Raw genomic sequence first — 13,141 nt, 5'->3', positions numbered from 1 at the left:
TACCTTTAAATTAACTTTTAATTTTAAGAAAAGGAAATGGTGAATACAATTTTAAATAAGCATGGATCGATGTACCTGTGTTCAGGCAGCTCTGCTTGGGGCAAAAGCGCCTTATTGGCAAGTTACATGCCTCACAGGCTTGGCCAGCTGAGCTGAGCTTGGGAGGCTGTGCCCAGGTTCCAACAACTGCTGCTGAGCAGGAAGAGATGTGAGCCTGGGTGCTGCTCACCTCCTCTCTAGCAGTAGTACACGATGCTTCACCTGGAGCCTGGTGAAGCAGCTGAGGATTTGAACGAGACCTCTGGTGAACATGGGGCTCCAGAGAACCAGGCTGGCATCAGTCTCCAACTCTTGCATTGGGATGTCCCTGGGCCTAGGTCAGCACCAGGTAGTAGCCATCTGGATTCTGCACTGAAAGCAGCGGAAAAGGGCACCTCTGGAATGAGGCAGGCCAACCACCACTTCTCCAAAACCAAGCAGCCTGCAGTTATCTGTCACACCCAAGTGTTCTTCCTGCCCCAGCTGGAATCTACCTCTTGAGCAAGCTTCCCTCCCTCTGTAGTGTAGGAGGGATAGAGGGCAGGCATCTGAATAACCAGAAGCCAGCTGGTCAGAGGTGCTCTGCACCGGATGATGTCCGGCAAGCACCTTCTGCCTTATAAGATGGGGGGGGGGGGCGCGGGGGGCGGGGAGGGGCCTTACCTTCCCCTTTAATAAATTCCCTGACATAGAAACTGGGACATTTTTTCCCTTGTGAAAATGCATTTATCCAGTCCCGTTTTTTCCTGAGCAGTAAACAGCTGTCTTGTAGCTACATGAATCTGTCTCTTTGACACAAAGGTGGCATTCAGATGCTTACCAGTTGATTGGGACACAGCACACACCATACCCCATCCCCAGCTTACATGCACCTTCAAGGAATCTTTTAATCTAATTTAGGAAACAATACAAACACAATCTTACCCTTTCTAGAGCCTGTCAGACACACTCTTCTCCCCCTAAAACTCCTACCTTTTTTCACCACAGCCACAAAGTATGATTCATCCTTAAGATTCTGAACCACCTACAAGGGAGAAGGGTCACTATGACAATTCTGTCCTTAGAGCCAAACAGAATAAGCCAGGGTAGGGACAGGGAAACTGGGCCTGAGGTGGAAGAGTGATCAAGGCCCTTGGGCCCGGCGGAAAACCACAAGCTACTTTACCTGGTCACCAAGGAGAATGAGGATGCCCCCAGGGCCCTGGTGGAAAAGGCGGTGGATCTGATTGGCTGGGAGGGCCAAGAGCTCAGCCAGTTTCCCCTTCAGCTCTACAACACTGAGTTCATCTAGAGAGATCTCTTGATAAAAGCCTGGGGGTGTGGGCAGCACAGGGCAGGCATCAGTTGGGGTCTGAGGTAGTGACAGTCTCATGGGGAGGGGGGCGGGGGCAGGAAGGCATAAAGAAGGAAAGAAAAAGGCTTGTAAATCCGCTTATTTCTCAGCTTTGGGAAAGCCTCAGACTGAGGGGGGCCCTCACTATAAAAAGGAGGGGGGGCATCTGGGTGGCTTAGTCGGTTGAGCGTCTGACTTTGGCTCAGGTCATGATCTCATGGTTCGTGGGTTCCAGCTCCGAATCAGGCTCTGCTGACAGCTCAGCCTAGAGCCTGCTTCGGATTCTGTGTCTCCTATACCCCTACCCTGCTGGCACTCTCTGTGTGTGTCTCTCTAGGGGGAGGGACACCTACATATGAATGAAACCCAAATACAATAACAAGGTTATAATCTAATCCCACATACTAACAATGACAAAATCAGATGGGGTTGGGGATTAGAACATGGAAAAATAAACCCAGGAGACATCGTGGAAGGAGAGGACTAATCTGGTCATGGAAGATGGGAATGCCAAGGAGGGCATCTTGGGTCCCAGGAATGATGAAGCATCACCCTCTCCCCAGGCCAGAAGAGGTTTCATGCAGCCACACCTGAATTTCTTGCCTTCTAGAGAGAGGCCAGAACTCACCTGAGTCAGGGTTCTTAGGAACCTCATTCTCTTGCCTAGAGGCCTCCTGAGCCACATATAAAGTCAGCCGGTGACGGATGGGCCTGGGCCAAGAAAACAGTGTATGTATCAGCACTTCATACCTAAAGTAACAGCCCCCTCCCTGGGAGGGACCCCGCCTCCTCTCAGGTCTCCAGGGAGGGAGACCACCAAGCGTTTCTTAAGCATTTAATGAATGCTGAACCCTGAGAGGAGAGAAGATGAGAAAAATCCATCTCTGTCCTCAGAAACTGAGTGATGCAAATGGGATGGCTACAGAAAAAGGAGATCCTCGGAGCCTAACTTTAGCCCATCCCTGCCAGTCTGGCTCTGTGACACAGAGGTAGGTCACTGTCCTTGGGCCTGAGTTTCTTCCTCTGTAAAACGAGTGTGTGGGACTAAGTGGTCTTTAAGGTACCTTCTAGCTTGAACATTCCATGAGACACAACCACAAGCTGAACTTGGTAAATGCCACTACAGAGGGAAAGAGATCCTGGTTGGCCGTGCCCAGCACCTGGCTCTAAGAGTATTGAAAAGGCGGATCCCATCGGCAGCCCCACATATCTGGATAAGGTCCCGGCGGGTAAGCTTCAGCAGATCAGTGCCTGCAGAATCAGACAGGGCCAGATTTGGGGAAGAGTCCCAGGATCGAGGATGGCAAGGGACACAGTCCAACATTAGTCTACAAATAACCCTATTATGTCCAGACATGGAGGTCAAACTTGGATTCAAATCCCTGTTTTGCCACTTGCTTGTTAGCTGTGTGTCTTTGAGCAAGTTGTTTAACCTCTCCGAGCCCTCTCCTTATGGGTAGTATATAAATTATACAGGATAATACATGAGAAGAGAGCCTAGCAGGCATAGTGCCTGGCAACTCTTAGTCCCAACTAAAAGTTAGCTGAAGAACACACAGCAAGCCAGGACCATAGGCAGGCTTCCTGCCTGAGTGTTCTGCCCTCAGTCCCCCACAGGTACGGTCCCTGCCAGATGCCAGCCTCACCAGTGAAGTTGGCCAGCATCCGGCAGTAGCTGGAGAACCGGTGCCGGTGCAACCACTGCTGTGTCTCTAGGATGGAGGCTCCAGGGCTCAGATCCTGAGGCATAAAGAGGGCAGTCCAGGTACCACCATGGACCCATGGACTTGAGAGCAAGGGGTAGGAGAAACAGCCCTTGCCCTTGGGGGCCCCAAGTCTGAGAGCCTAGGCTCATCCTGTGAGTGGCAAGTGCCCAGTCCTATGGGGAAATTTTGCCATCTGTGGCCATACAACCTCTGTCCACCAGGGGGCAGAGCCACCCTATTCTGGAGAGTGTGATAAAGCCCTGAGAAGGGTTTGAGATAGAGGTTGGGGAACTGGAAAGCGAAGACGCACCTCAGCGGGGCTGCCCCCCAAGGTGTCCAAGGCGAACGGTGGGGAGGAGCAGAGCCTGTGGGGGAGCAGAGAGACAGCAGTGCAGCCGGTCTCCAGCCCCACCCACCCTTCCCTGGCGTGCAGAGCTTGCTGGTGTTACCCAAAGGGCACAGAGCTGAGCCTCTTCCCCTCAGCTGCGCCCTCAGTCCTGCCTCTCCCCGGATGCCCGGGCTGAGGAGCCCTTCTCTTCACGCTGGCCCCAAAGGGCTGAGAGGCGCCCTTCCCGCCTCACCTCTCCGTGGACAGGAGCTTGCAGGCGTGGGGAGAGGTGAGGGCAAGAGGGCTGAGAGGCGGGTGGGGCCCTGCACTGGGATCTGGCCACGGTGAACACTGTGGGCAAACAAGCAGCAAGGTTCAGCCCAGACATTCCGAGGGCATTAGTGGCTGTTCCCTCACCTCTCGCCGATTGAGAGCTGACAAGGGGCCTGCCTGGGGCCAGACTTGGTCCCTGCTCTAGGAGTCCCTGACAAGTAGACCAAATTCCGCTCAAAGCAAGAGCGTAAACCAGCCTGCCGGTCTGGCTGGGGAGGCTGGGGGAGGCTTCCAGGAGCAGCAGCAGGAAGGGAAGTGCTCCAGGCAGAGGGGGGCAGAAGCGGGGTGGGTGCAGGAGAAGCAGCCTGGAAGAAGTTAAGCGCCTGGGTCTTGAACAACAGACGGTGCAGCGTGTCCTTGAAGGTAACAGGTGGAATCACTGGGGGATGTGATGATCCTGGAGCAGCCACAGCCCTCGGGCCTCAATTTCCCCATGTGTCCAATGAGGATCCTTCCTCTAAACCCACGCTCCTGCCCCCACCACCAAGGCACACACCTCCAGGAAGACCGTAGTCTCACTGGCAGCCTGATACTTGTCTCTCTCGTGCAGGGGCTGTTTCTCAATCTTCTCCCGGTCTGTTTTCAGCTTCCGGTCAGCTCCTTTGGGCTACAGGAGAGTGACAAGGGAAGCGCAGAGCAGCCTCCCCCCACCCCCCACTTTACCCGCCCACTTCCCCGTTGCGGATGGGGCTCTAAGAAAGAGATCAAGCCCCATCCCTCTGTTGTACAGAGAAGGGAACTGCGGGCTGAGGGGACGCAGCAAAGCAGGACTGGCATCCACACAGCCAGCCAGGCAGGGTGACGGTCCTGAGAGAGTGGGGGCAGGAACTGCCTGTACCTTGAACACCTTGATGAGGCAGCCAGCTGAGTGCAGGTGCTCAGGCGGCAGCTCCTTGTCACTGGGCTTGAAAGTGTCAATCTGGAGGCGGAAGGGGACACCTTTCTCTCCACCTTTTTTCCGAGGAGTGAACTCGGTGCTGATGCAGTGAACCTGAGGCGAAGAAGCAAAGAGAAAGCAGGGTGATCACAAGTCCCACCCAGTTCAAGAAAGCTCACCTAACACTTGTTACCTGCCTGTCACCTGTCAGCCTCTTACCACAGCAACTTGCCATCCCCAACCAGAGTTTGTTTCTGACAGCATAACTTTATTAGGTTCTTTCCCTTGTTCAAAATCCTTCAGTAGCTCCCCATGGTTGTGGGTTGAGAAGCAAAGTTCCTCACCCTCATGTTGGCACACCTTAAAGAATCAAGTCAAGCCTTTTTGCATGGCTGCTCTCTCTCACCCATCAATAAACACACTGCCCCACCTAGCCAGCCTAATCATGACGCCAACACACTTGCATGGTTCTTCTTAGAATCTTCTACCTGGAAAGCTCTGCCCGCTCACATACAAGCCAACAGGTCCCATTTCAGGGTAGAGTTGCCAGTTAAAATACAGATGCCCAGTTAAATTTGAATTTCAGATGAACAACAGGTAAATTTTTTTTAGCGTAAATATGTCCCAAATATTTCATGGGACATTCTTCTACTAAAAAGTTCTTTATCCGAAATTCAAGTTTAACTGAGTGTCCTGTATTTTATTTGCTAAATCTAACAGCCTACTCCAGGAAGCCTTCCTGGCTTCCACCGCACGCAGCCTGCAGCCTCTGTGTTCTGCCTGGTCCCAGGATTCCAAGGGCAAGCGGGGTCTTCCCCTCTGTTCACCCCCACTGCCCACTATAGCCCTCCCACAATCCTGCAAAAAACAGTTAAAGGGTCCAACTTTACAGGTAGGGAAACGAAGGCTCCCAGAGATCATGTGACCTGAGCAAGGTCACATGAGGGGGTGGTGGAAGTGAAATTGTGCCACATCTGCCTGACTTCCCAGTCCAGGTGCTTAGACCATAGCGAGCACTCAAAAAAGTGACATACGGGTGACTTTTGACAATATTGTTAGATTGTAAAGGGAAATCTATTCAAGGAAATATAGAGAATGCTGAAGCCAGGTAAAGAAGAATACAGCCGCCCCCCCTCCCCCCGCCCCCCGAGACAGACTGTTAACATTCAAGGATTGTTTCTTCCTCTGTCTTCTCTGGGCAAGAAAAAGGGAAAAAGAAACATAACTTGTGTATACACATACATGTTTTTATTTTTGTAAAATGGAATTCAAACTTTAAATACAAGTTTGTCTTCTGTCTCTTTCCTTCTAGGAAAGCAGTTTCTCTTGTTATTAGACATCATTTTACTGGCTACATAATTTCCCTTGTAAGTCTTCCCTAAAACTTATGTAAAAATCAACCTCTTCCAAAAAAAACCACTTATCTTCTCATGGGCAATTAAAATATTTTAATATGAGAAAAAGTGGTTCTATGAAGAGCTGGTCAATATATCTTTGTGTACTTATTGAACGCTGCTATAGGATAACTTTTTGAAATGGAACGACTGGGTAAAAGAGTAGAAACATAAAACATAAAATTTAATAAATTTTGCCCAAGTGCCCCTCTACCCACAGAATGAGTGCACTAATTAAGTCTTTGCCAGTCATATATATATACATATATATATACACATATATATGTATATATATGTGCACACACATTTTAATTAGAATTTTCTTTTTTATATAATTTTTTAAAGTTTATTTAGAGAGAGAGAGTGTGTGTGCACACATGAGAGGGAGAGGGGCAGAGAGATGTGGAGAGAGAGAATCCCAAGCAGGCTCTGTGCTGCCAGCACAGAGCCCAACACAGGGCTCCATCCCAGAAATGATGAGATCATGACCTGAGCCAAAATCAACAGTCAGATGCTTAACTGACTGACCCACCCAGGTGTCCCTAATTAGCATTTTCTGAGGTTGCACTGTCTACATTTATTGGCAATTTGTATCCTTGTATAAATTGTCTGCTTGTACCCTTTGCCCGTTTTTCTGTTGAACTTTCATCTATGTTTTCTTGTTGATATACGAGAACTTTTTATATATTGAGGCTCCAACACATTATATGTAATTTATGGCAACTGTTTTCCCCACTTAATGTCTCCTTTTAATTTTCCCTATGTATTGCAGACCAATGACTTTTTATGAAGCTAAATTCTATCCTGAGTTCTGTAGCTTCTTCCATTGCTTTCGGCTTTAACAAGTGTTTCCCTGTGGTGAGAGTCAATAAACATTCAGCCATATTTTATCCTCCAGGTGCTTTCCGGAAGTGGTCTATTTGTGTTCCTTCACGCCCAAACTCACCTTCCTTTCCCACCTGAGCTGCTGCCACTCCCATCTGACCTCCAGACTCACCTGCAGGAAGAGGGAGGTCCTCTTGGTCGGGTCCCAATGAAATTCCACCGTGTTGAGCTGTGAGGGCAGCACTTGGGGCTCTATCACCCCCACGGACAGTGGCACATCTGCAGGCATAGGATGGCGAGCAAGGAGCAAGCCTCAGCCGTCCCCATCCACAAAGCCTTCCAAGCCGGAAAGCGGCCCTGAAGGCTCCCCCGTCCCTCCCCATTCACCGATGTCCAGGATGCGGTCCCCTGGCCGGCTCCACCTCCACCCATCCAGCTGTTGCTGCTCCGTGTACTGCAGGCGCCGGTCATGGAAAACCACACGCACCACACTCTGTGAGCACAGGAAGGCAGGGCTCACGAGTCAGAGGGTGCTTGGGCATTCGGGAACCAGTTCCCACAGCGGGCGTAGGCCAACCATCCCACCCTCGCCCCCACCTTGCTTCCCAGCCTCAGGGCCCACAAGCACTGAGATCACCAGGTCTGTGTCCAGATGCCCAACTGTCACTCTCAAGCTGTGAAACTGGGGGAGTAACCTAGAGACCCTGAGCCTCAGTTTCCTTATCTGTGAAATGGGTGAGTTACTCCCTTCCCACTCTTAGTCACTCTGTTTCTTTTCTTGCAGCACTTTTCAATTTGCAACTGGGAAATGAATGTGTAATTGCATATAATTTGTGTAATTAACATGCCTGTCTCAGTAGAATGCAAGCCCCCTGAGGAAGGGAACTACATCTGCCTCTTTACTGTTGAATCTCTAGCTCATAGAACAGTTTCTGGCAATGAATTGGGGCTAAATATATACTTTTTTTTTTTTTTGGACAGAAGGACTCATGCATGTGAATAATGCTATGCAAATGTATTTCTAAATCCCAGATCTGCTACTTTGTGTCCTTGAGAAAATACTTAACCTCTCTGTGCCTCCTTCCTCAACAACTCCTGCCCACCAATGTGCTGCTGTGAAGGTAAAATTAAAAGGTGGACTTGAGAGGGTTCTGCTTGACAGTGACATCACCGTGATGACATTGGCTTCCTGCCCAGATGGACAGTCATACCCAACCCTTGCCAGTTCTGGAGGGGAATGCACCTACCTTCAACAGCCGGGCCCACTGGGTAGTATCACCCAGCTTGGGGTTGCAGAGCATCTGCACCTCATAGGACTGGCCTGGGAGAGATCAAGGGGATGTGCGAGCCCCACTCTGCAGGCAGAGATGGTGCCTGCCATTCCCATCCCGCACTGGGCTCGGCCTCCAGAGCTTGCTGCCCCACTAAGCCCTTTCCTTCCCCAGGCTGAGCATACCCTGGTTCAGGTAGGTGAGGGTCTCCTCCTGCTGCTTCACTGCCGGTGAGGTGGCTGCACAGAGCACATACTGGAAGGTGGGGCAGGGAGGCTCCGAGCTGGGGATGTTGTGCAGCTCTTCCTGCTTCAGGTAGGGCAAGGGCAGGGACTCCCTGCCAGGGAGAGGAGAGCACCTCCGGCTTTCCGCCCTGTCCATCCCTTCCCCTATGGGGCTTTGACTCTGCCTGCCATATCCTCCAGAGAGCCAAGGCACCCCAGCAGCAGCCAGGGCCTGAGAGTCCCCCATTCAACTCCTCTGGCTCCTGGGAAATCTCCTTTAAGGTGCACATTTCAATTTTTTTTTAACGTTTATTTATTTTTGAGACAGGGAGAGACAGCATGAATGGGGGAGGTCAGAGAGAGAGGGAGACACAGAATCCGAAACAGGCTCCAGGCTCTGAGCTGTCAGCACAGAGCCCGACGCGGGGCTCGAACTCACGGACTGCGAGATCATGACCTGAGCCGAAGTCGGACGCTTAACCGACTGAGCCACCCAGGCGCCCCTAAGGTGCACATTTCAGATACTACCAAACATCTACAAAACTCTGCCTTCAGGGCGCCTGCGTGGCTCAGTCGGCTAAGCATCAGGCTCTTGATTTCAGCTCAGGTCATGATCTCAAGGCTCGTGGGATTAAGCCCCGAGTCAGGCTTTGTGCTGGCAGGACCTGCTTGGGATTCCCTCTCTCTCTTTCTCTCTCTCTGCTCTTGCCCTGCTCGCACTCTGATGTTTAAAAAAAAAAAAAAAAAAAAAAAATCTGCCATCACTTATTTGTTCGCAGTCTCAGGGCTTGTCTGATACCAAGTAAATGCCCAACAAAAGTGCCCCGAGAGGGTGGGTGGTCAGGGTGTTTTGAGATGTCCTAGGATCCACTAAACACCAGGTGTCCCAGGATCCACTTCTCCACCCCCAAAGGAGCCCAAGAACAGGAAGCCCACCCCCCCCACCCCCCCCACCCCCCCCCCGCCCCCCATCTTCAAACAGATAGCCCTACCTGTCCATTGCAACTCAGACCAGGCCCTTCCTTGTAACCTGCAGGGAGGGGTTCAGGCCCTTACCTGAGTAAGCCACTTGGAGGCCCGGGGTACAGTTCCCCAGGACTGGGCCACAGGTGCTCTGGCTGGTTGTGCCAAAATAGCATCTTGGAAAGGGAGCAGAGCCAGCTGTGTGACAGAGACTTTGGCACTGGGCTGGGCGGGACCCACTGGACTATCTACCTTTATACACACAAGCAAACCCACAAAAGGGTGGGGCAAGGCTGGGAGCCTCTTATTGGCTGAGCACCCAGGGCTCTAGGAAACACGGGACCTTTCAGGCAGCCCAAGCTGGGGGGAATCAAGAAACGGTGCGCCCAGGGCTCCCCACCAATCATTAACTCCAAGGGGATATGGTGTTGCAGCAAAACAAAGTCTCAGGGATGGACATCCACTCCCCACTGTTCCCCAAGAGTCTAGGGGGCAATGAGGGGCACCCTCGGGCTTCAAGATTGGTCCTAGATCCTTAAAACATGTAGAATCCTGGAGACTCGTGGGCCTGGACCTCTCACATGACCCTGTGAGAGGAGCCTGACCACTGGAGGGGACAGGAGAAGCAGATACAGAGCATCTCATGGACCTACAAAAGGCCTTTATCCCCATCGGCCTCCCCCTTCTCCCCCACTTGCCCCCTAACACACACACACACACACACACACACACACACACACAGGTGCAGTGATGGCAGGACACCTGTCCTTTCGCTGGGGGCTGCCTGACTAGGGGACTGCAGTTTACAGAACATAGTCCAGCTTGCTGTGGAAACAACTCAGTGATGCTAGAAGGGAGAGCCCATATGTGGGGAGGCAGGGGTGTGTGTCTGGGCCCCCTCCCAGGGCAGTAGAAGGAGAGGAGTCCCAGTCAGGCTGGTGGCTTTGTCCCCCCCCCCCCTGCCCCGGGGGCATGGGGTGGACTGTGTTTATAGACAAATAAGGTCTGCCTGGGGGACAGTTTCCTTCCCCACACTCAGTCCCTGTTGTCACTGTACACAGGTCCCTGGGCCCACCCCCCACTACTGTGTTTGGTATAAACAGATGAGGGCTTTGCAAAGAGCAGAGACAACCCTCTAAAGATGTGGTCTGACCTCATGTGACCCTAGCTATCCAGGTTTTGTGATTCTGGGGGGCCTACCTGAGAGAGAGAGAAAACCAAAGAGTACCCCCTCCAACACCAGGCAGGGCACCTCCATATATGCTTTCTCCTCCCATGAAGCCAGACAAAAATGGAAGTGGAGAGGAAAAGGAGGGGGGGGGACATTCCTGCCAGTAGAGACCAAAGAAGCCTGAGTCCCCAAGATCCCCATGACAAGATCCCCAAGACTTTGAGAACCCACCCATTGCCCAAAGTCGAGTTCAAGGCCAGAAGGCCCCCAGGAAACCCTCCAAGGCTAGACAGAGCAGATTTCCAGGAAGGCCAGGGGAAGGGGGATGGGAGGGGACCCAGCAGGGCTTGGCCCTGGCCTGAGTAGATCAGGGTGCAGGAGTGATGGTGAGGGGAGGGCAGAGGACATGAGCAGGTGGGTGGAGGCTTGTTATCGGGGCGGAGGCAGAGAAGGTAGAGGCTGGTGTAGGCCCCTTTCCAGGACACCGTGAGGGGCTGGTAAGGGGAGTGGGACTCCAATCCCAGAACCCAGTTCCCTACCACTCAGCCTCCACCTCCAAAGCTGTCTGTATCCTTCCCCTTCCCCCCTGAGGCTGCCTCTCCCCAGCTCTCTTGGCTACTGCTTCCACCCATCTCAGCGTCTCTGTACTCTGTCCCCATCCAGATGGTGTTGGGCCTGTTCCTGGTTTTCCTTGGCTCTCCCTCTAAGGAAAAGAGCTGGGCTTGGGGACGATGGAGCCTGGCCAGTCACAGCCCCCACCTCACTCTCCCTGTGCCCCCTCAGCCAGCACAGCACGGGGTCTGAATAGTCCATCCTCAGGCCCAGAGAGGCCTTGAGAAACTTCTGGTCCTACTCTCAGAAGAGTCTCAGGCCCTGCCCAGGGCACTGTAGGTACTTTACCTTCCTAAACCCCCTTTCCTCCTTCGTAAAATAGGGACAAGTGCTCCCTCTCATTCAGTGTGGTAGTGAGGACCGAAAGAAATTCTACGCAGCTGAATGTTATTCCAGGGTTTAATCCTCATGAGCCCCCATTGGGGTGGTCGTATCTGCCACCAAAGCCCAGTCCTGGGAGGTACAGACATAACTGGCCCCAAAACTTCCCCACATACAGATAATTTCAGGGGCAATTTTTGGGTGAGATTTTTTTTAATTGATTCCCCCCACCCCCACCCCAAATACTCTGTCATTTTCTAGGCCATGGCCTAACCCAATCCTAATAATACCCCTTGGGTTCCCTAAACCAAGGCAGCAACTTTTTATCTGTAAAAATTGCTGAAAAATAACAATTCAGTGTCCTTCTCCTCTGACCAAAATGTTTTGTTCTGTTTTGTTTTCTATCCCCAGGCAACATTCCAACCTAGAGAATTGGAGAATGAGGTCCACCCCTCCCTCAAAGAAAGAGGGGCTGGGAGAAGTGTTCCTTATTCATTCATTCATTCAACAAAATATTATCGAGTGCCTACAAGGTAAGAGGCTCTATCTCTCTCTCCCTCCCTCACACTAGGTTGTGTCGGACCTCGGGCAGGGTACCTAGGTGGGTGGAATCCTGCCTTATCCAGGGCTCAGGCGTCCCCTGCTCCCCCCACCCCCCACATTGGTGGTCAAAAGTTCTGGGTCCTGAGTTGCTGGCAAAAGGATTTTAGAAAAGGAACATGGCAATCCCTGTGTGGTCTGCGTGCCTGTGCACACAAATGCCCCACCCAGGAGGTGGCCCCACCTCCCAACCAGTCTCTGCCTCCTCTGGGTGCGTTGCTCTGCACCAAACAGCGCCCCCTAGAGTTAGCACACAGGCATGGCTCTAAGCACCCAATCCTTTGTCCCTAGTCCCTCTGAACCACCCAGAAAGTCTCCCCTTGGAAAAGTACTCTCTGTTCCCACTTCAAACATACTGCGTGCTTTTTAGCTTTCTTGCAGCCCAGCCAGTTGGTGCTTATGTTCTCCATGTCCTGTGTCCGCCCTTCATCAAATCCTTCACAGCAGTCATCTGACGTGCTTGCTGTTCATTCTTTTGTGTACTCTGTCCAATGTCTGTTTTCCCATCAGAGTGGAAGCCCCTTGAGGGTAGGGACTAAGAGAGGTGCACCAGCGTTGGGGTTAAGAGTTTGTATCTCGAGATCGACTCTGAGTTCAAGCATAGCCGTACGGCTTTGGGCAATTAGCAACCTTTCTGAGTCTCATTCTGTAATTATGAAAAGGGGATGATGAGAGCCTCTGCCCCATAGGGCTAGAGTACGAACTGAATGAGATAATAATTAGGTCCTTACTAAATGTAGATGTATCTTTCTCCATATATCCCGGGTATGTATCCCACATCATATGAGTTTATTTACGAAGCATTTGTAAGTGAAGAGGGTCTGTTTAATTAATAAATAGTTCTTCCGTGCTCATACAACTAGAGTGCTTTTCAACCGATCTATCGTCTAATGTTGACGCTGTTTTTTTCTATTATTCTATTATCACCTTCCCCCCATTATACAGATGGAGATACTGAGGCTCAGAGAGGTTAAGTAGCTAGGTCAAGTCACAGAGCTAAGAGAAGATAGAGCCAGGGTTTGAACCTCGGCCATCTGGGTCACAGTCCCTGCTCTTAATCACTGTATATGCCCCCACTCTGCCTGATAAATATGTTATGGAATTTTAAAATTAATCTCCAGGCAACATTCCAACCTAGAGAGCT

At 51.5% G+C, this 13,141-nt stretch overlaps 1 protein-coding gene across 5 annotated transcripts; it reads right to left on the bottom strand.

Annotated features, from left to right (window-relative positions):
* Positions 1–9,531, bottom strand: LOC123603585 (transcription factor CP2-like protein 1). 5 transcript variants are annotated; one of them, XM_045488666.1, is made up of 15 exons: positions 9,387–9,531; positions 8,292–8,443; positions 8,083–8,156; positions 7,223–7,328; positions 7,008–7,114; positions 4,578–4,730; positions 4,236–4,346; positions 3,660–3,757; positions 3,389–3,443; positions 3,019–3,112; positions 2,533–2,623; positions 2,001–2,083; positions 1,205–1,350; positions 1,012–1,063; positions 1–411 (listed from the first exon to the last, which is right to left on the bottom strand). In XM_045488666.1, exons 1-15 carry the CDS (start codon positions 9,467–9,469, stop codon positions 374–376), a joined length of 1,443 nt encoding a protein of 480 aa, XP_045344622.1. In that variant the 5' UTR covers positions 9,470–9,531; the 3' UTR covers positions 1–373. The 5 variants fall into 5 exon arrangements, 4 of the variants coding, with proteins under 4 accessions (XP_045344622.1, XP_045344624.1, XP_045344621.1 ...); XM_045488668.1 differs by lacking the exon at positions 9,387–9,531 and having other exon boundaries at positions 8,083–8,190; positions 8,292–8,711; XM_045488665.1 differs by lacking the exon at positions 9,387–9,531 and having other exon boundaries at positions 8,292–8,711.
* Between the last annotated feature and the right edge of the window lie 3,610 nt (positions 9,532–13,141).

The sequence above is a fragment of the Leopardus geoffroyi genome, chromosome E1 (genome assembly GCF_018350155.1).
Source record: "Leopardus geoffroyi isolate Oge1 chromosome E1, O.geoffroyi_Oge1_pat1.0, whole genome shotgun sequence".
Taxonomy (NCBI): domain Eukaryota; kingdom Metazoa; phylum Chordata; class Mammalia; order Carnivora; family Felidae; genus Leopardus; species Leopardus geoffroyi.
Note: the sequence above shows the minus strand (reverse complement) of the source record. Positions and strands in the feature narration are given on the sequence as shown.

Coding starts and splice junctions, on each gene's coding strand:
- LOC123603585 (XM_045488665.1), bottom strand. CDS start 8,577: ATGGGGGACTCTCAGGCCCTGGCTGCTGCTGGGGTGCCTTGGCTCTCT. Junction 3,444..3,659: donor AAGCTCCTGTCCACGGAGAG/GTGAGGCGGGAA, acceptor GCTCCCCCACAG/GCTCTGCTCCTCCCCACCGT. Junction 1,064..1,204: donor TCATTCTCCTTGGTGACCAG/GTAAAGTAGCTT, acceptor TCTCCCTTGTAG/GTGGTTCAGAATCTTAAGGA.